At 37.1% G+C, this 21,906-nt stretch overlaps 2 protein-coding genes across 2 annotated transcripts; both read left to right on the top strand.

The window, feature by feature from the left end:
* The first annotated feature begins 4,679 nt into the window (after positions 1-4,679).
* LOC306870590 (cytochrome P450 2J2-like) lies at positions 4,680-10,048 on the top strand. Its single transcript, XM_079417960.1, has 9 exons — positions 4,680-4,913; positions 5,545-5,707; positions 5,859-6,008; positions 6,146-6,303; positions 6,480-6,656; positions 7,030-7,171; positions 8,132-8,319; positions 9,283-9,424; positions 9,519-10,048. The coding sequence occupies exons 1-9, from the start codon at positions 4,731-4,733 to the stop codon at positions 9,692-9,694; spliced, it is 1,479 nt and encodes a 492-aa protein (XP_079274086.1). The 5' UTR covers positions 4,680-4,730; the 3' UTR covers positions 9,695-10,048.
* A 1,726-nt stretch (positions 10,049-11,774) lies between these two features.
* On the top strand, positions 11,775-21,475 carry LOC306869285 (solute carrier family 25 member 45-like). The gene is made up of 6 exons (XM_079415976.1): positions 11,775-12,242; positions 13,558-13,601; positions 13,698-13,769; positions 19,005-19,193; positions 19,282-19,522; positions 20,047-21,475. Exons 1-6 carry the CDS (start codon positions 12,053-12,055, stop codon positions 20,328-20,330), a joined length of 1,020 nt encoding a protein of 339 aa, XP_079272102.1. The 5' UTR covers positions 11,775-12,052; the 3' UTR covers positions 20,331-21,475.
* Positions 21,476-21,906: the final 431 nt, after the last annotated feature.

A 21,906-nucleotide genomic window follows, 5' to 3' on the forward strand; every position in this document is an offset into this window, starting at 1 on the left:
CTGCGCACCTCTCTCTCTCTTTCTCTCTTTCTCTCTCGCGCCACTCCTCTTGTGGAATTCAACCTGCACACGTTTTCCCTCTTACATGCACCTTCTTGTGTGAAATCCTCTCTGGCGTCCTATCTGCAGCAATTAACAAACAAATAGAACGACAAACACAGAAGCTGTCTGGTGGGTTGCATCCATTTTTGGGACCTTCATAAATCAATTCAGCAGCAAACCCTTATGGCATTATGCCAGCAACATGGGACACCCATGGAGCAGCTTGTTACTTACTCTAGTGGGTTTGGGATGGACTTTTACAAATTAACTGAATACATAATTAATCTAAATTATTTTTAATTTTTTTTTCCATTTAGGCCTACATACACTCTAAATAGGTTCTGTTTCACAGCGATGCTAAGAGAAGAACCTTTTGTTTTTGGTTCCTCAAATCCCCATTTAGTGAGCAGTTCTTAAATAACCATCATTTTAAAAGATAATTTTAATAATCTAAAGAATGTTTTTTTTCCCCTCTATCCCCTTATTTTGCAAAGCGGAATTAAGCTATTTTATCTACAAATGTGCAAGACTTTTGATTCATTAGCCGTGATAGGCAAATAAATGCCATGACACTATAGATTGTGCAGGCTGATGGGTCCTTAAGACAAACTGATGATATTCACAGTGTTATACTTGGCACAAGCCGATTGGTTCAAGTTGCATATGCAGCCAATGTGCTTGCTGCTTTACATTTAAATTATTTTTTATTAACAAAGTTCGGGTGGAGCACAGCTATTCCTATCCTAATCTGTGGTACTCTGGGTTCAGGCCAAAGTTACGAGCTCGGAGCCCTCCCCTCGGACAGCACGCCAAAGACGCATAAACTTTATTCTATTTATTATATGTATAGTGTGAACACGTGAAATAGCTGGTTAGCATTCACTAGAACATTTAACAGTGCACTTTCAGAGTTCCTCTGAACCCTCCACCTTCCCCAGCTCCACCTGTATAGATCTGCTATGGGTTATTTTATATGCTATTTGTCCAGCAGCAGTATGTCTTAATTACTCACAGCACCGTATTAGCGTATGTATTGGCAGTAGCAAGTTCCTGTCTACAACAACAGCAAAAACCAACAGCAGCAGCAATTCAGGAGTGAAGCAGATATATTCCGATCTATATCCATTACCATGCTAAAATCTTCAGAGAGTTGTCATGATAAAACTAAGAATAACAAAGTGCGGAAAAAGGTAAAACTATTTGCGCTGCAAACCAGTGTGTTTATGATTACGATAATATAAGTAATATGATAACAAATACCAGTTTGCATTATTAAGCCATACTGTATAACGGAGAGTTTTTTTCAGCTAAAATAAATTGAAGTGAATGACACCGGAAGTCATGTACATTCTTGTTACAAAAGACCTTACGTTAAAAATAAGGTGGTTAAAGAAGCTTTTGTGCGATGAATGTTTCATGGATGTTAAAGATTCTTCATGGAACATAGATGCCAATAAAGAAACGTTATTTTTAAGACTGCACTATCAGTTTGGTGCATATTGTGTAACTAAATAATATTTAATTTGTGGAGATTTATTTTGATAACTGCCTGCCAGAAGAGGATGGAATTTTCCCAGCTGATTAGTTCCTTAAATATCTTCAGTTTTTCCTTGTCATAGTCTTCTTCTACTTGCTCTAAGGCACTATTTTCAGTTTGAAACAATATGTTTTTTTAAGAACAAAACTGACCTGAAATGATTAATATTGTACACATCAAAGCAGCCTTATTCTCTGCACACCCCAGTCTCTGAAAATAAAGGAGAAAAAAACATGTTTAAGACACATTCATCAAAGATTACTCCCTCATTCCCGCCCCCTCCCTTTATCCAATAATGCAGCGAGAAGGAACCATGTGGAGCCTATGTGGACAGGGATACAGGATTTGTGTATGTGTGTGCAGACACGGACATTTTGTGGCGAAATAGAACAAAACCATGTTGAAGGACTCAATGCACAGAGCTGTAAGCCAGTGTAAAGGTTTCCATTGGGATAGTCGTGTGGGGAGGGGAGGGAGCTTCTTTTGTTTTTCGATTTCAGAGAGCATCTGCAGTGTGTATCCTGGAAAACCTGGAAAACCATAAAATAGCTCTACATCTCTCTCCAATCCTACTGCAATCTTGCTGATGCAAGCAAAAAGAGGATTTAATGACCCACATCCCCTTCCAAATGTTCAATGCTCTTAAATACGTAAAGGAATATAAGCAAAACCACAAATCAGTTTTTCTTGGGTCCAGTATAGACTGAGCATATGTACGGATAGCTGGCATGAAATAGTTTTGCATGGTCTATAATGTAACTTAGGCCTGAACGCACTTTGCTCTTTTTTATTTTTTAATTTTTTTTATTTTAATAAATATAATGTATGAAGCTCTTTTGGCCTCATATTAAAGCAACTGTAAGTAGTTTTGCAACTTTGGAGCCCCCTACAGTTGTGATTGTAATTCTCTCATAAACAGAGAGAGTGGGGGGAAAAAACACAGAAACCATTCGCCTTTAACTGAAGAATAATGTGGAATATTTGAACTTTTAAAAATTACTGTTGTCACCCCACTGGACTATTTAAGATGAAAGCACAAGGGTGATGAAAATTGTGGAATTTTAACTGAACCTGTGATATTTTTGTATTAATTCTGCAAAAGATGAAGTTACTGTCACAAAAAACAGAGTACGCTGACCACTAGAGGGCAGTGCAAATAATTGGGTCAAACTCTGTGGCTCTTTAGCTCTTTCTTGGGACCAAGGGATGGGTTGAAGTTTTTGCAAGTTGCATGGCCACTTTAGCCCCTACTGGTAGAAACAGAAACTACATCAGTAGCCAGCAAAAAGCTTCCTTTCTTATCATTCAGAAATCATCATTCATCATCAATATCCATTCCGGAGTATTTGTTCTAGATTTATTTTTATTTTCATCACAAGTATTTAATTCTATTATATACTGTAAGTTACCAGAGACTAATTTGTTTGGTCTCTTTAAAACATGCAATGGTCTTATTGGACATATGAACATATTGTCTCTTTGGTGCCATCACCATTGTCTTGCATCCTATTCATGTGAAATAAAAAAGAAACTGAACCATCAAACAAACAGAAAACGTGGACTTTTTCTATTCATGTTATGGCCATTTAAATGCAGTAACTTATGCATGATACGTGTAAGGATCTCAAAAGGATTGTGATGCAACTATCTGAAATGTGCTCTCTTTACACAAATGCTGCTCATAGAGTGTATGTTTAAAAAATTCAAGTTGTCTTTAACACTGATTATCTTTCAAGGAATGTTATAACATTTCAAGAAATATTATAAATAATACATACAATAGTGGATCATGTTTGTAAAGTATTATATCTTCATTGTTTTTAAAATTGGTAATGCTTCCTAGATTTGAACAAATACAGACTTTTACAAATAATGCTCATAAAGGCTGTTTATGTGTATGCTGATCAAAAATACAGTTAAATAGTAATATTTTAAAATAACTGTGGTCTATAGTATTATATTTTAATGCAATGTATTCTTGTAGCCTAATGCAAAAAAAAAAATCAGCAGCCATTACTCCAGTCTTCAGTCTCACATGATGCTTCAGAAATGACCAGATTACCAGAGATATGTAATTTTTAAGATTACAAGAATTTATAATGAATTTAATGCATTCTTAAAAAATAAAATAAAATCTGTCTGATACTAAACTCTTGAACAGTATATATAGTGTAACTAACCTTAAATATTAAATTAACCTGGAAGATGTTAAACAATCTACAACATATCTAACAACTGTAAATTAATTTATATTTAAATGTTACTGTTCTGGTAACTTAATACAATTTTTTATATATATATTGCGCCTGGTATTGCTTATGGCTGTGCAGTCCGGTGAGATAGCTAAGGATCTGTATCAACAACCCCAAATTTAATGCCTTACATTATAATCTAGTATCATATTGCTCTATTTTCTAATGAGAATGAATTATAATGTAAGGGTAATGTAAGTCTTGTAAGTTTACCTTTAGTACCAGTAACAAAGAGATTTCCCCTTGTGTGAGATAACTAGTAGAAAACTACCATCAGGTGTACAGCATGATTATAGGCTTTACCAGGGTAGCATTAGCAGGTATGGCTTATAGCTGATTGTGGCAGTTCTCAGCCGGTGTAGAGCCCTATTGGAAGACATTATGTGCATATCAGTACTCTAATTGATGCTTCCTTATTTCCTAAAGCGCGTAACTTGGAAATAAATCACAAAGTGTGCTGTCATACAGACATATCAATTCTCTAAAAGAGGAGGTGAGGACAGAAAGGAAGCTTCCAGGAGAGAGGAAACACACATCATATCTGGAATAAATATGTTCTGTTGTCATAACATAAATTTTCATCACCCTTCACATCTAGCATAACAGTTTTACTGTTATATTTTAAATAAACCATATTTCACATATCTCAATAGTGCATCTTTCTTTATTCAGATTTATTAATAATGTTATGGTTTGTCTAGCTCTAACATAGATTTTCTTTCTTTCTTCAAAGTTGTACGCTATTCGATGCCACGTGACGTGATAAAAAAATGTTTTTAATCAAAACTTACTATTTTAAATAGTTTACGCTTTATTTATTTGACTAGCTCTGTGAATGCATCAGATAGACACGTGAACTCGAATGGACTTTGGAAACAAACCCTGCTCAGAGCAACACCATGCTTTTGATGTCATTACTGAATGCCTTGGATGTCAAGAGTTGTTTGGGACTTCTTCTCATATCGTTACTAATTTTTGATTTTTGGAAAAGTAAGAATGCGCCGAACTTTCCACCAGGACCGTGGAGTTTTCCGTTTCTTGGCAACGTTTTCGTCGGTTTCGACTGTCGTGCGATGGACGAGGTACAAATTTCCGTCTTATTTCTTTCACACACGTTAAAGAAGAGCTCACAAAGATGCTTTCTGAAGCCATGATGATATATTCTTAATGTCCATATATAAGCCACAGTCTGGCGCAGTGCAACCGTGGGAACAGAGACGCTTTTGTCAGCAGTGTTTATTTCAACACGAGCTCTTTCAGTTGCGCTGGAAACAATTGTGTACAGACATGAATGGTGAAAACACTGATATTTATTTAAATCTTTCAGTTAGTTTGTTAGGTTGTTAGGTTTTTGAAGTCATCATATAGGCCTATACTTAAAATCTTAAACTGTAACTAGTATGAAATGAAAGGCCACAGAAGTGTTCTACGTAGTAAACTTTTAAAAAGTGCATGTCAAATGAAAGTAACTTACATTTGAAATCATTGTCTTAATCTTTTGCTTAAAGTACACTTATTTTGATGTTTGACTAACATAACCACAACACCAAAAAAAAAAGCAAACATAAAACCGCAACACCAAATTGATCCACAAACATGAGAGACATTTTTAGCTTTCCATAAAGGCTTGCCAGTGCACATTATTCATATTTTAATACAATAGAAGTCAATTGAAGAGATGTATGTAATGTATGCAATTTGCTGATCATGCAGGTGGCTGCAAAATTTGGCAACATTTTCAGCCTCAGAGTGGGCTATGACAAGATTGTGCTAGTGTCTGGATATGAATGGGTGAAGGAGGTTTTGGTGACACAAGGAGACTACTTTCTTAACCGGATCATATCTCCTCCCTTTAAAGAAGTAGTTCAAGGAAATGGTGAGCTCAGTTGTGTGTGTGTGTGTGTGTGTGTGTGTGTGCCCGAATTATTGATAAGAACCACAAAAAATTTACCTGGAATCTCTGATATCAAAACCCAGTCACTCCAAGAACAAGAGTTGGCAAATAAAAAAATAACCTTTTTGTGCAGGCATTTCTCTGAGCAGTGGATACAAGTGGAGGAAGCAGCGCCATTTTACTGCCTTTCACCTGAAGGCCTTTGCAGAGGGTAAAAAGGTTTTGGAGCATCACATTCAACAAGAATGCATCTGTCTGTGTCAGAGGTTTGAGGAAGAGCAAGGTGCAGTACTGTTTACCAAATCCACTACTTTCAATTTGCAAATTTAAACTTTAAATTCATTTTCATTATTTACTCACTCTTATATATTGTTCCAAAACCCATTTTTTGCTTAAAGTAACAATAATATTACTTGACAGGAAGCCCCTTCAACCCCCATGACATCCTAAACAATGCCACTGTTAATGTAATTGGATGTTTTGTGTTTGGGAAGCGTTTTGATGACAACTTCACTGACTTCCAGAACCTACTTCTCAATTCAGACTCCATGTTCATAGAAAATATTCCACAAATTCAGGTACTTTTTTATCTTTTTCTTCTGTGAAATATAGAGGTTTTGTTTTTCCGAATACACTTATTTAAGCTATTCTTTCTTAAATGAGTCGACATGGTATGCGTTAGGCTATAACGTTTACCATTTCTTACTAGATAAATATATGTTAATGCAAATTTTCTGTTTTAATATATTTTTAGTTTTACAATGCATTTCCTGGGATTGTCAAACGTTTCTATGGACCACATAAGACAGCTTTATTAAACTATGCAAAGCTATCAGCCTTCATTAAGAAACAAATTGAGAAACATAAGAAGGATTGGGATCCTTTTGATCATCGTGATTTCATAGATTCCTACATTGGAGAGATAGATAAGGTAAGACAGCGAAGACTCTTTCACTGATTATTTATTTATTCCTGAAGTGCTCTGTGGCAAGCATTATTATATCATAGTTTTTTTTTTTCATCTAAAGTCGACACAAAATGGCATTCACAACCCATTTTAGGGCTTGAAAAATTAGAGAAAGGAAAGTTGTTTTAAAGGTAAAACAAAGTTATAGGTTGTAATGTAAAAGTTATATAGGTTATATGTTTGATAAGTACACAATGAAAACAGGAATATGCATTAAGAGAGCAGATTTTGATTTCATGTTGACTTTATTATGAATATCAATCATAAGCTCTGCTATGCTTTGACAAAATGAGTTTTAAATCTGGTCAAGTGTGTCTGAATCATGGTTTTGTTTTAGAGACGGAAGGATACAGAGGCTGCATTCACTGGGGATAACCTTGCCTGTATCACTGTGGACCTGCTTAAGACTGGGACGCAAACCATGACTGACACCCTACGATGGGCTTTACTTCTAATGATCAAGTACCCCAACATCCAAAGTAAGTGAACTTGAAAACATCTGTTCTGTGAAATCACCATATATATTTATAGTAATAGACTTACTTAATGAATAGTTAGCCCAAAATTAAAATTTGCTCAACATTTACTCACCCTTAGGCCATCCGAGACGTAGATGTTTCTTCTTTAGAACAGATTTAGATAAATTTTGCATTGCATCACTTGCTCACTGATGGATCCTCTGCAGTGAATGGGTGCCGTCAGAATGAGAGCCCAAATAGCTCATAAAAACCTCACAATAATCCACAAGTAATCCACACGACTACAGTTCATCACTTAACATCTTGTGAAGTGAAAAGTGCCATGTTTGTAAAATACTAACACTTAATTACGTAATTTTAACATTAAAACAATTACTTTTGTCCATAATCCATAATAATGGTTCCTCCAGTGAAAAAGTCCATGCCCTGTTGTCGTCTCACATCAAAATACACATTTGTTTAGAACTGTTTTGGACTGTTTTCGCTTGTTAATGATGATTGATCTATGCATATTTCTCTCCTGGGTCAGACGAGATGACTTTTTTCACTGAAGTAAGCATTACAGACTCATAATTTTAGCTGGAAGCAACATTTTAAAACATCTGAATGATTTTGCTTCTTACAAACATGCAGCTTTTGGCTTCACAAGGCATTAACTGATGGACTGGAGTGTGGATTAGTCATGTTTTTATCAGCTTTTTGGACTCCCATTCACGGTACCCATTCACTGCAGATGATCCATTGGAGAGCAAGTGATGCAAAACTAAATTTTTCCAAATTTGTTCTGATGAAGAAAAAATTCATCTTCATCTTTGGATGGCTTGATGATGAGTAAATTTTCAGATTTTATTTTTTTTGGGTGAATATTAAAATAATTCATGATGTGAGTCACAATTACCTGTACTATATATAGTTGTTAACATAGCCACTAAATTGTATGATTGTTGTCATTTTTCACAGAGAAAGTTCAAGATGAGATCGACTGTGTAATTGGGAAGTGGCGGCAGCCATGTTTGGGAGACCGAGCCAGTGTGCCTTACACAGACGCAGTTCTTCATGAAACTCAGAGAGTGACCAACATCTTCCCTCTGACTGCGCCCCGTTTGACAAGTCGAGACTCAATACTGGCTGGATACTTCATTCCTAAAGTACTTATGCTCTGTTGTACTGTTGTTATACTCTGATGAAATATGCCATGGTAGCACTTCTTGGATTGTTTTCTCCTTCGGGTTAATTGCTTTTGCTTGTATTTATTTGCTTTGGGCAATTTGTAAATTGCATTGGGTACGTGCAGTATTGAAAATTTGAACAAGGTTTGTAAGGAAAAGTGTTTAAATGTTTTTAATGAGCCTGATAAAATGAACTGATTTATATCAATATTGGTAATAAGTTGGTTAATTCATATTAAATTGAAAACCCTGATAGAGATTAAAACCCTTTGTGAAAAAGAAGCACACTTAATTGTATTGAATGTGCACTTGTAGTTATAGTCAAACCTTAAAAGTACATTTTAAAGAACTGGACTTTCAGATTCTATAATATTAATTAAATTGTCATGATTCACTTAAGTACACTTAAAAAGTTTCAAATTGAAAGTTTTACTTTAAAGTACATTTTAAATCATTGTTTTAATAATTTTTCCAGCTTTAAAGAAAACCCTTATTCTGATGTGTTGACTAACATAAAACAAATGTACTGTACTTGATTATAATTTTAACTGTAGTGTGTTATTATATTTAAAGTTAATATGTTAAATGTACTGAGTTGCAACTTCACCTTTACAAATATGCAACTACAAATATATTTAAATATATGACACACATTGAAATATAAATAACATTAAAATATATTTTAGATTACCATTAATGCTTGTTAGTATAATCGGCAGTACACACATAAGTAATTATGAAATTATAAGGCCATTAGGTGGTAATAAGTACTCATTGTAAAAGTATGTTAAATATACTTATTTTTTACAAGGGGACTTCATTCATAGATATGGATGTTTGGTCTTGCGCTGATGAAAATACAAACACTGCAAACTCTGGCATTATATTATATATATGGCTGTAAATATATGAGTATTTTGTCTCTGTTTCCTTTCACACAAGGGCACACTGGTCATCTGTAATCTCTCCTCCGTGCTAAAGGATCCATCACAATGGGAAAAACCACATCAATTTTATCCCGAACACTTCCTAGATGACCGAAGGAATTTTAGGAAACGGGATGCATTTTATCCATTTTCGGCAGGTAGACTTTCATTGTATTTCACTCACACTTACAAATGATGTTTTAATGTAAGATGAAGTGTGCATACATGTGTCCTGCCTTTAAATTTTTCCAGGGAAAAGGTCATGTTTGGGTGAGCAGCTGGCACGAAATACACTCTTCCTGTTCTTCACTTCCCTCCTCCAGAGGTTCTCATTCTCAGCTCCTGAAGGTCTAGGACCTCGCTTTAAGGACCAGGAACAGGTCGAGACGTCCCAAGAACCCTCCGAGATCTTCGTGTCATTACGTTGAAACTATAGGATTCACATCTGAACTGATACTGAGTTCTATTAATAGATGGATGTTATGTTAATACATGCAGTAAAATGCGGTCAACATGCAATACAGTGTTTAGATGAAATATATATTTGCATATAAATCTCTGTATCTCTCTCTCTCTTTCTATCTATCGGTTTGATTCTGTTCAATATGAAAAGATTTATTTGATAGTGATGAAGTATATGCAAGGATTATGCATTATTAATGTAATTATTATGCTTTTTTTGTTTAGATAGCAAAATGTTAATACAGTGCAAATGTGAAAATTAGGCTATAAATTGTAGCATGTAATTGATGTAAGATCCACTTTATCTCCAGAAACCATGCAACAAAGAAAAAAAAACAAAAAAAAAACCTGTTGACATATATACAGTAGATATTTTCCTGTATTTCAGTGATATTGTACAATTGCTTTATATTTTGAAAATTATCCCTGGTAAAGAGAACATAATTTTAAGATAAGTTTTTAAAGTACAGTATGTGGGAAATAATACAGGTACGTCTCAAAAAAATTGAATATCATGAAAAAGGTCAATATTTTTCGTCACTCATTTCAGAAAGTGAAACCCATATATTATATAGATTCATTACACATAGAGTGAAATATTTCAAGCCTTTATGTCTTGAATTTTTTGATGATTATGGCTTACAGATAATTTGAATATTACATAAGATTAATAAAAAAATGATATTTTAAACAGAAATGTCTGGCTTCTGAAAAGTATGTTTCTTTCTATGCACTCAATACTTGGTTGGACCTCCTTTTGCATGAATTACTGCATCACTGCGGCGTGGCATGGAGGCAATCAGCCTGTGGCACTGCTCAGGTGTAATGGAAGCCCAGGTTGCTTTGATAGCGGCCTTCAGGTCATCTGCATTGTTGGATCTGGTGTCTCTCATCTTCCTCTTGACAATACCTCATAGATTCTCTATGGGGTTCAGGTCAGGCGAGTTTGCTGGCCAATCAAGCACAGTAACACCATGGTCATTGAACCAGCTTTTGGTAGCTTTGGCAGTGTGGGCAGGTGCCAAGTCCTGCTGGAAAATTAAATTAGCATCTCCATAAAGCTTGTCAGCAGAAGGAAGCATGAAGTGCTCTAAAATTTCCTGGTAGATGGCTGCGTTGACTGTGGACTTCAGAAAACACAGTGGCCCAACACCAGCAGATGACATGGCAGCCCAAATCATCACAGACTGTGGAAAAGTCACACTGGACAACATGGATTCTGTGCCTCTCCACTCTTCCTCCAGACTCTAGGACCTTGATTTCCAAATTAAATGCAAAATTTACTTTCATCTGAAAAGAGGACTTTGGACCACCGAGCAACAGTCCAGTTATTTTTCTCCACAGCCCAGGTAAGACACTTCTGACGTTCTCTCTGGTTCAGAAGTGGCTTGGTAGCTCTTTTCCTGAAGACGTCTGAGCGGGTGACTCTTGATTCACTGACTCCAGCTTCAGTCCACTCCTTGTGAAGCTCTCCCAAGTGTTTGAATCAGCTTTGCTTGACAGTATTCTCAAGCTTGCAGTCATCCCTGTTGCTTATGCACCTGTTCCTACCCAAATTCTTCCTTCCAGTCAACTTTGCATTTAATATGCTTTGATACAGCACTCTGTAAACAGCCACACCTTTCAGTAATGACCCTCTGTGACTTACCCTCTTTATGGAGGGCATCAGTGTTCGTCTTCTGGACCACTGCCAAGTCAGCAATCTTCCCCATTATTGTGGTTTCAAGAGATACCCGGAGTTTATTCTGTAGGAATGGTCATTAATAAACTCAAATGTAAATATTCTAATATTTTGAGATACTGATTTTTGACTTTCATGAGCTGTAAGCTCGAATCATCAAAATTAAAACAAACAAAAAAAAACTTTTGAAATGTTTTACATTACATGTAATGAATCTAAAATATATGAAAGTTTCACTTTTTTAAACAAGTTACAAGAAAAAAATTAACTTTTTCACGATATTCAAATTCTTTGAGATGTAGGGCTTACCTGTAGGTGAGCGCAGCACTATATTATCACCACCAGATGGTAGTAGAGCAGCTCTTGAGACCAAACAAACTCTTAAGAACCCCTCGTTCTCTCTCTATTTACTTTTTAGCAACAGTAAACTTCTTCCAAAAATGCAGATTCGTGTTGTTAAAAGACCTTGAGTCATCGCAGTCGCTCTCGTGACAGCAGTTTACTAAAGCAAGATGATTTCCGCCCAAAGTGGACACAATCATGCTTTATCCTGAAATCCGTGAAGATATCGTGGAAAGTTGTTGCTTGAAAAATATTTTATAGAAACAACATTTCTAGCCTATATGTCGTTGTGCTGAGGTTCATGTATCAGAGCGCTGCGTCTGAACTTTGGCAGTGGGCCATTCGTTTCCTGCTGCACGAGCTTTTCACACGAATAAACACATATTCCGGACTAACTGAAGAAGAGTTTTTATTTCTTATTATTGGTGTATTTTACGAGTTTAATGAATGTGCCATGCCGTTTGTGGAGTTCGTCGCAGGATGGATTTCAGGTAATTCTTAACTTTGGCTTTTGAATTCTTAACATGTGTAGTTAAAATAACAGGGAAAAACATTTGCTAATAGATGACTTGAATCAGCTCGGATTTATCAGCCATCAACTGAGAAGTTAGAAACATCACGGTACATGATATTCTTTACAACGCCCCTCATACGTGTAATACATAGTATATGATAGCTTGGTTGGTCAAAAGAATTAAGGCAAGATAACAGACGTGAATAAGAAAACATTTATAGATTTCACCATATACTTTCCCCAGTTGATAACATTAAGACAATTTGTATTGCAAGTTATCTGAAATGTTATTAAATATAAAAATCTGGCATCTAATTAAATATGCACTAATTTGCATACATTTCCAGAAGAAAAATTTGAGCATCGGATAAAGCCAGATCTTTCTTGGATCATTTTGATGTTAAAAATAATAATAATAATGGCATCAGTTTCAGTGGAGTAGATGGTTTTGACGCGATCGACCCGAGTTCGAGCCCACCTTTCGCCGATCTTTTTTTTACCTTTTCAAATCTCATATCGCATCGGAAAGGCATTTACCTTAAATAAAAATGAGGGAAATAATCAAAAAGTTGAAACTAAAAGTATCGGGAAGGGTTAGTGTAGGTGGGGAGGGTTTTATTGTCCCAATAAGGTGGCATCAATTTAATAAATTGAAATAAAACTATAATTTACACTCAATACGTTATATATATTGCGTACTGTTTTATAATATACTACAATACTGAGGTGCAGATAATTGCCGCTATTTGCAATAAGTAGTTATAGCAGAAAATCTTGCTATTTTAACATAGTGAAAATAGAATCTATAGCTATTTACACTTAGTGCAAATAGCCGCTGCCAAAATAAAAATCACCGTGTTTGGTAAACTTTCACCAATTCATGTGTTTGTAAAAACCTTCAGATGGTGTACGCAAAGGGGGGCTTTTAAGATATGTAGGCCTACAGTAAAGAGTTACAGACACAAATAGATAAAGTGTAATAAAATAATCACTTAAATGTGTATTTTAGATTTTCTTTCCACTAGTTTTAAAGAAGAAAAAAAAAAGATATGGAAACATGGATCCCAAAATTTCAAAATTGACCAGTGCATGAAAAAACAATGGTTTTGCCTGTAGTATATTGCCTAAACAACTAATACGATTTCTTCACAAATGGTACAGCTGCAGTTCTCTTTGTACAAGATTATAAGAAATATAATCATTACTCTGTTACTCTATTATAAAGGTTTCATAATATAAGACTGCAAACTGTTCAATGATTCACAAATGGTTAATCATATATGTGGTGTCAGGTGCTGTTGGTTTGGTTGTTGGACACCCTTTGGACACAGTAAAGGTGAGTTTTTTGATAACAGATTTGAAGTATGTGTGATTTGATGGTTTTCAGTCACTGACACTACTAATGCAGTTGATGCCTTTATTTTGGTCATAGGTGCGCTTGCAGACCCAGGCTGTGTATGGAGGGATATTTGATTGTGTGGTCAAAACATACACACATGAAGGAGTAAGTTATGAAAAACTACATATGTATATACAGTACATATACATATACAAAGTTGTGCTCAAAATGATTCATACTTTTGGTAAATATAAGCAAAGACAGCTGTGAAAGTAAATATACATTGTTAATCCTTTTGATCTTTTATCTTAAAATTTTTACAAAACTCACTTTTCACTGGAGTATAAGAATTTAAAATGGGGGGATCTCAATCTGAAATTAATGTTTTTCTCTAATAAACATTGGCCACAATTAATCATACCCTTTTATCCAATACTTTTTGCAACCTCATTTTGCCAAGATAACAGCTCTGAGTCTTAACCTCTAATGCCTGATAAGATTAGAGAACATCTGACAAGAGATCAGAGACCATTTCTTCTTACAGAATCACTGCAGACCTTTTAGATTTCCAGGTCCATGTTGGTGCTTCTCCTCTTCAGTTCACCCCACTCATTTTCTATAGGGTTCAGGTCAGAGAACTGGAATGGCCATGGAAGAAGGCCACTCAAACTATCCTCCTCATTATTAATTATCGCCTTTTCTTACACCCACTTTCTAATTTATGAAGCTCAACAATATTTTGGTGCATATCAGAGCTATATTCTTTGGTTTTACTCATTGTGATGGATGATTAAGGGAATTTGGCCTATGTTGTTATGGTTTTTGTTCATTTGGACTTTGAGTTTGCATAATTTTCTCTTGTGTTTGTTGTCTTGGTTCCTGATTTGAGTTTGTCATTATGTTCAGGTGTGTCTGGTTAAATATCCTCATTTGGTCTGCATACTTAAGTTTCTCTCTTTTCAGTTTGAGTTGGTCGATTATTGATGTTTGTACCTCACTTGTGCTGGTTATGGATTACCTGTGTCTTGTGGAATAAATACCCTATTTGAATTTAACTTCTTCTTTGTGCACCTTCAGTCTATCTTCAATCTAGCAGCTCCATGACAGAATAACCGACCAGAAAGAAACGAAAGTGCCGTGATTTACCCCTGTTTATTGTTTATCAGTGGAGAGCGAGGGCGCAGAGAAAAGCCCCACCCACTGTACCACCGCTGAGGCAGGACCCAGTCTTCTTCCATCATCGTCTGAAATCTCTGCCTGTCCTGTTACGGCCAAGAAGGCCGTTTAGGAACTCTGTTTGTCCTGAAACGACCATGGAGGTCGTTCCCCTGTCAGAGGCGCTTCCTGTAATGGGAGTCACCATATTGTGTGTCTGGGCCACGCACGCCACTCCTTAAGTGTTGGCATTCACCTCGGAACTGTCTGTCTGTCCCGTCACGACCAAGGAGGTAGTTCCCCTATCCGCTGCATTCTCTGTGCTGGGAGTTGCGCTTTGGTGTGTGTGTGGGCTGCATAAACCTGCCCAGTCTGCATAAACTCAGTCTGTCATGAATTCCCACCTAGCCTCCCTCTCCCACCCTCTCTAATGAGCCGTCTGCCATCTTCTGCCCCGCTGCCGCTACATCCTGCTAGTCCCTCAGCTCATGCTCAGCTTTCCATCTGTGGAGCAGATTTGCTTCGGTTCTGTCAGTCTCCAGCTCCACCGTGGTCGGGGGATCCCTGGTCTCTGTCTTCAACCTCCAAGACCCAGATTCCATCTCGGCCCATCGACCCAGCGGCTCCACCATGGCTCACAGCTCTAGCCTGAGTGATAGTGTCTATCAATGCCTGTGATAGACCATTAAAGTCTGCTGCGTCCAGTCAAGAAAGCTACACGTGGGGGTTCCCAGGGTCTGGATGCGGGTGCCAAATGGTTCCACCTTCCCAAGAAAGAGGATTATGCTAGGAAGGGTCTGTCACAAGGAGCATCAGGTTTGAGAACCAGGTCTGTGTGGGCCAATAAGGTGCAATCAACAAAACCTGCTCCTCATCCTTCCTGATCCAGCACAATGTCTGTGCAAGGAGGCTCACTGGGGGAACTGCATACTTGTGCAGACCCTGGGGCCAGCTGTGTGCCAGTGCATTCATTCCAAGGGAGGCCTCATTCAGGGAATAAAATGGTTGGCAATGGGAGGACTCCTGGGAAGCAAACAGGTCCACCTGAGCTTCCCCGAATCAACTCCAGATCATCTAGAATGCCTGTGGATAGAGTCTCCGTTCCCTTATGAACATAATTTGTAATGAGAGCGCATCGGATGCACGATTGAGCTCCCCCAGGATGTGAATTGCAGGCAGTGATTTGAGCCATGTTTGACTCCAGAGGAGGAGATGGCGGGTGAGGTGTGACATGTGATGAGAGCATACTGTGATGTGGTGTTAATGTGATGAGAGCACATGCCTGCCCTGGAGCTGCGGATGAAACCGGCGTCAAATCGGTTTGTTAGACACGTGGTCATGTTGACTGAGTCCAACTCCATACCAAGAAAAGTGATGCTCTGCACAGGGGAGAGCTTGCTCTTTTCCCAGTTGACCCCAGACTCAAATGGCTGAGATGCCTGTGTTTGCAGAACAGATCTCACGAGTGAGCTATTATAAGCTAGTTGTCTAGATAGTTAAGTTGAGGTAAGACCTGACCAGGTAAGATCAAGACATGAAAGTGCACAAAACGTATGTGCCCTTCAGGTTGATTGCTTCAAACCAATCCTGGGTCTGAACACATAAAATAATGTGTTCTGTGTCAACATCCTGAACGAGAGCTTGTGAAGGGCCTGATTTAAGACACACAGTTCCAAGATCGGTTGTTTTTGGATAACTTTTCTTGCGTTCCTTGGCTTTAAACCCCGACTTCATCTCGGCCAGAGGGACAGGCTTGTATCCTTCGCCAAAAGGACTACAATCTCCACACATTCTGCAAATGTATCCTCTTGGCATGTGGTGAAGGAGAGTGCTGGGACTAGAGGTCTTCTCGTGTCCTAAAATCTGTATCCGACCCAGATCACTTCTTACCCGAATCCGACATGCATAAATATTTTTTTTAAAGAAAGACCCGACCCGAAACAGACCCGATAAAATTAGACCTGAGTCCGACCTGACCCGATGGCATTTACTCACTGGATCCGAATGTAAACAGCATTGACGTGGGCACTGCCTGCAGCCCTGCAGTCAGTCAGGATAAAAATCCCGGTGTCCTGATGACTGATTTGGCTGATATTTTGCCTGTCTGATGGATACATTATTTCTGAGTTCGACTTTCAATTGTGACTGGATTTGAAAACTAAACTTGATAGCTTGAAAAGAAGCAAATCGATAACCTAATAAATCATGCGATTTAACAACGTTATTTACCTCATCTCTGGTGAAGAGCTCCTGCACACACAAAAAAAGAAAAGCCCTGCATGAACGCACAGTTTAATGGACTGATTGGATTTTCCTGATCTCATATGGATTTCGAGGTTACAAACGTAGGCTATGTTCATTTTCTATGTGCGGAACTTAACATAAACACACAAGTTTGCATCTGGGATAGTTTAAAGTAATTTGGGTCTTATCGGGTCTTATCGGGACGTTCGCTTTCAGTTCTATCAGGCTAAAGTTAGCATTTTCCAAGATATCCTACTGCACCTTTAAATTACCTGAGCCCACTAATACCGAACCCAACCCTTGTCTGAGGCACTCTTAGAAGTTTTGGACCCGAACCCAGCTCTGGTTTGACCTTGAGTTTTCAGATCCAAGTGGACCCGTGAAGACCTCTAGCTGGGACTAACAGTGAGAAAGCAACGCATCATCACCTAATATACCCATATGTACAGGGAGTGGCGTGGTCTCCAAATTTCACTTGCCAATATTCATTGGCCATTTCTTGTAAGTGATTGGGCTCCCAAGTGAGACCCAATAACATCAGTATCAATGTAATGTCGAACGAGACTCACTGAAAGGGAACATTAGTTCAAAATCAGCACTGGATAGTAATTCTGCACATAAGCACAAACTGTTATGTTTGATACACTTTTAATGCTTCTTCATACTACATATGAATAAACTAACTATGGATATATTTACAACTCTATACTGTACAGCTCTATTTATAGTATTTACCTACACAATTTGTTTGTTAAGTTTACAAAACTTGCAAAATAAGAGCCCTTACTTAGTACTGCTCTTGTAAAGCTACATAATATTTTAGATATTTACCACTAGACAGAATACACCCATCATTATATTCAAGCATCCCCTTGGTTACAAATATAATGTGTTACCTTCTTGAGCATCAGTGAATGTTTGCACTTTTTCTGAGTCGCATATGAGAAAAGATGTGTTTCAACATCATATAGACAGTTTTTTAAAGAGCTCAAATGTGCAGAGGATGCCGGTAAACCCAAGAATGTGCAGGACCTGGATTTTTTTTTTGATGAACAGGGCAGCGTCACTACACTGTAAAAAAAAAAAAAAATGTTGAGCCAACTCCAAATTTTAAGGCAACCAGCTTCATCAGATTTTTTAGTTGACTCAACTTATTTTTTTAGGAGGTTATAAATTTTTTGTTGTATAAACTTAAAACAACAAGTTGAGAAAACTCAAAAATCTGATGAAGCTGGCCTTAGTTAGCCCATAGTAACTAAGCCACTTATGTCCATGTCATTTTGAAGTAACACCACAGACTGTGTCACCAGTGTTTGACTGAAATTATTTAAAAATCTAAATGTTCTAAAGCTTTTATTTTAATGGATATAGCATATTAAACTAATTTTAAAAGCATAGCAATACATTTTATTAGAAAAAGACAAACAAGCATTTTTACAAATTCTGCCTCTCATTTGCCACCCCAATTGAAGAATGACCCTTTTTTACAGAAACACTGAATGACCAAAAAAGCACCACCACCAGTCCTAAGTTCAGTTAAAATGACTAATATGCATTCATACATGGTTACTGAGTTTTAATTCTAATTACTAAGGTTCTATCATTAGTCTGGTGAGTAAACTAAAAAATATACTAGCTAATGGCGATTCGATTTCCAAGGTGTTCGTAGAGGGTTGTAGTGTTAGTTTATTCTTTTTTTTTTTTAAGAAAACAGGCAGTTAGTAAATGAATAAGTCTAATGAATGAGTCTAACGAATGAGTCTAAAAGGGGCAAGTTTTTTTTTTTTTTTTTTTTTTTTAAGAATAGAATTATAATAGAGAGTGCTAAAGTTAGAGCGTCAAATAAAGATGGAAGAGATGTGTTTTTAGCTGATTCTTGAAGGGCAGGTCATTCCACCAATAAACGCTTATGTTTGTTAGAAAGAAATTTATAAGTTACCTCTGTTTCTTCAAAAAGTTAATCACTTGAATGACAGATCATCTTTTTTCCTTTTTCCCCAGTTTCGTGGATTTTTTAATGGCATGTCATTTCCTGTCTTCTCTGTTGCCATTAGCAACGCTGTGGCCTTTGGTTCATACAGTAATGCACTGGATTACCTTACTCGGTCAGGTCACAACAACCCTGACCAAAGCAAGCGTTCATCACTCACTGCTGTGTTCATGGCCGGGTGTTTTTCAGGTTTAGCACAGGCAAGTCTGGGCATCAAGCCAGCAAAGTCCAAAAGAATCTAAAGCAACACATTGCACTAATTTGTGCTGATTTGATCCACTCTCACAGTTGTTTGTTACAGCTCCGGTAGATCTGGTTAAAGTGCGTCTGCAGAATCAGACGAAGTCAGGAGGGAATAAGTACAGAGGCTCCATACATTGTATTGCTGTGATCTTAAGAGAGGACGGGGTGAAAGGCCTTTTCAGGGGAATTTGGGCTCTTGCCCTGCGTGACGTGCCTTGTTTTGGACTTTACTTCCTGCCATATGAGCTGATCTGCAGGATGCTGACTGAGAAAGGGAAGCAACCAGGTAATTGTGCATAAATAAATATGTTAGTATATTGTATATTTATGGCTGTATATACAATACTATATATATAATGTATGTTATATATTACTATATTAGATTTGTAAGTTTATATTTGTGGTATATTGATTAATAAACTATTCTAAAATATTTGGTAACTCTTTACTACAATGTCCCATTATGTTATATTAATTAATGCATTAACTTATATTAGCTAACAATGATAAAACATTTCTTACTGTAATATTACAGTAATATTCTTTAACGTTATTCATTTTAGTTCATGTCAGCTCAGGCCCATTAAATAATACTAAAAACCTTTTAATAATGCATTAGTAAATGTTAAAATTAACATGAAATAAGATTAATAAATACATATAAATTTAAAATAGGTTTTAAAAATTCACAATCATTCATTATACTGATTATTTATCAAAGTTACTAATAGTTTGCAAAATGCATGTTCAGGAATCCCATTCATTTTCAAAGTGAAAACCCAAGTGGTAATATGAAGATATGGTCTTTAGGTAACACTGCTGTGCTGGTGGCCGGTGGTGTTGCTGGCGTGGTCACATGGGCCTGTGCCACCCCCATGGACATGGTGAAGGCTCGACTGCAGATGTGTGGCGGCGGCGGTCGCATGTACAGCGGTGTGTTGAACTGCATTACTGTGAGTGTGCGTGAGGAGGGCATGCGGGTCTTCTTCAAAGGCCTTCTTCTGAACAGCGTGAGAGCGTTCCCTGTGAACGCCGTGACCTTCCTCATCTTTGAGATGCTGCTGAGAGCCATGACCAACTCGCCTCAGGACTGAGGACAGCTGCAGGATGACGGATTTTTGTAGGCCAAAACCCAGAAACCAGTTCGCAAGTTAACATTTCCATCGGTTCCATCATTATTTGATGTTTTTTTTAAATGGAGCATTGGTTAAATGGCTTAAATAAGGTCTATGGTTTATTCTAGGACGTAAAATACATCAGTAGCTATGTTTCCGTCCAAAGATGGGAATACTTATGCTCAAAACTGGAATATCGCATAAAACATTTGCATATAAAGCACCGTTTCCATCCAACGAGTCAAAGAGAACAAAATTGTCACTTCCTGATAAACTGACACTAATTACTACTAAGAAAAGTCGGAGAAGCCACTGAATATAATCATTTTAATTTATGATAAATTACTTGCGCCTCAAAGCGAGCAGACGAAATACAATAAATGCGATCATTACACAGTCGTGTAAGACAATTATACAGAAATATTTTGATGACAGACTTTACTCCGGCATTACTGAACATTTCAGATGCTGTGCAACGAGATCGGTCCACTGGTTAGTCAAGTTATCAATCGTTCAAAGTCACATGACTTTTTTGCTGCCTAGGTTCATTTTTGTATGAAAACATGACAGAAGGCAGAGTGAAATAAATTATATGGAGAGAATGTAGGATGGAATTCTATGAACACAATTCAATTTCAATGTTTATGCAAACAAAAACTGCGATATAATAGTGCGATTAATTTTTATTTGTTGTTTGCGTATGAGTACTTGGTCCAACAACGTTTCCAGAACATTTGAACAATATTGATAACATGATCATTTTGGCCACTATGATATGAAATTTTCATACCATTTCATTTTTCATCTGAAGATTAATGATAGTAACATTGAAGTCATGCGCTTGTGGTGTAGACTCAAGACTCCAACATTTGTTGGCCACAGATCTTACAATATTTTCTGCAGTAATCCAAAAGCCAATGGAAAAATCCCACTGATATTTTGCTGAAAGAATCAGAATGATGCGAACTGATGTGTCGGCCTACAAAAACACGTCATCACTGCGGCTAATAAGCTATGTGCTGATTTTGATTTATCCAGTGACTTGAATAGTTTGATTCTGTTCACTGATTCTTTCAGTCACTTTTTCTGTAGGTTGCATCATTACATTAAAAGCTAGCTACCAGACAGTGTCGTCTTATTATTAGTAGTGGTAACATAGCACTTTTACTGATGCTCTGCAAAATTTGTGGGCAAATTCCAGTCATTTCACTTGGGATCCACATTATCGTGAGTTTCAGTGAGGGTGAAAAAGTTCCATTCATTTTCAAGCTATTTTTTTTTTTATGTTCTTTAATGTTTTTGAGTGTTTTAAGTCTCTTAAGTTTTTATGCTCACCCAGGCTGCATTGATTTGATCAGAAATACAGTAAAAATGGCAACGTTGTTAAATAGTATTAAAATACCTGTTTTCTGTATGTAAATGCTGCAAACAAAGCCGTATTTTCAGCATCATTACGCTAGTCTTCAGTGTCACATGATCCTTCAGAAATCATTCTAATATGTTGATTTGCTGCTCAAGAAACATTTCTGATCATTATCAACCGTTGTGCTGCTTC

Source organism: Barbus barbus (genome assembly GCF_936440315.1).
Source record: "Barbus barbus genome assembly, chromosome: 5".
Taxonomy (NCBI): Eukaryota; Metazoa; Chordata; class Actinopteri; order Cypriniformes; family Cyprinidae; genus Barbus; species Barbus barbus.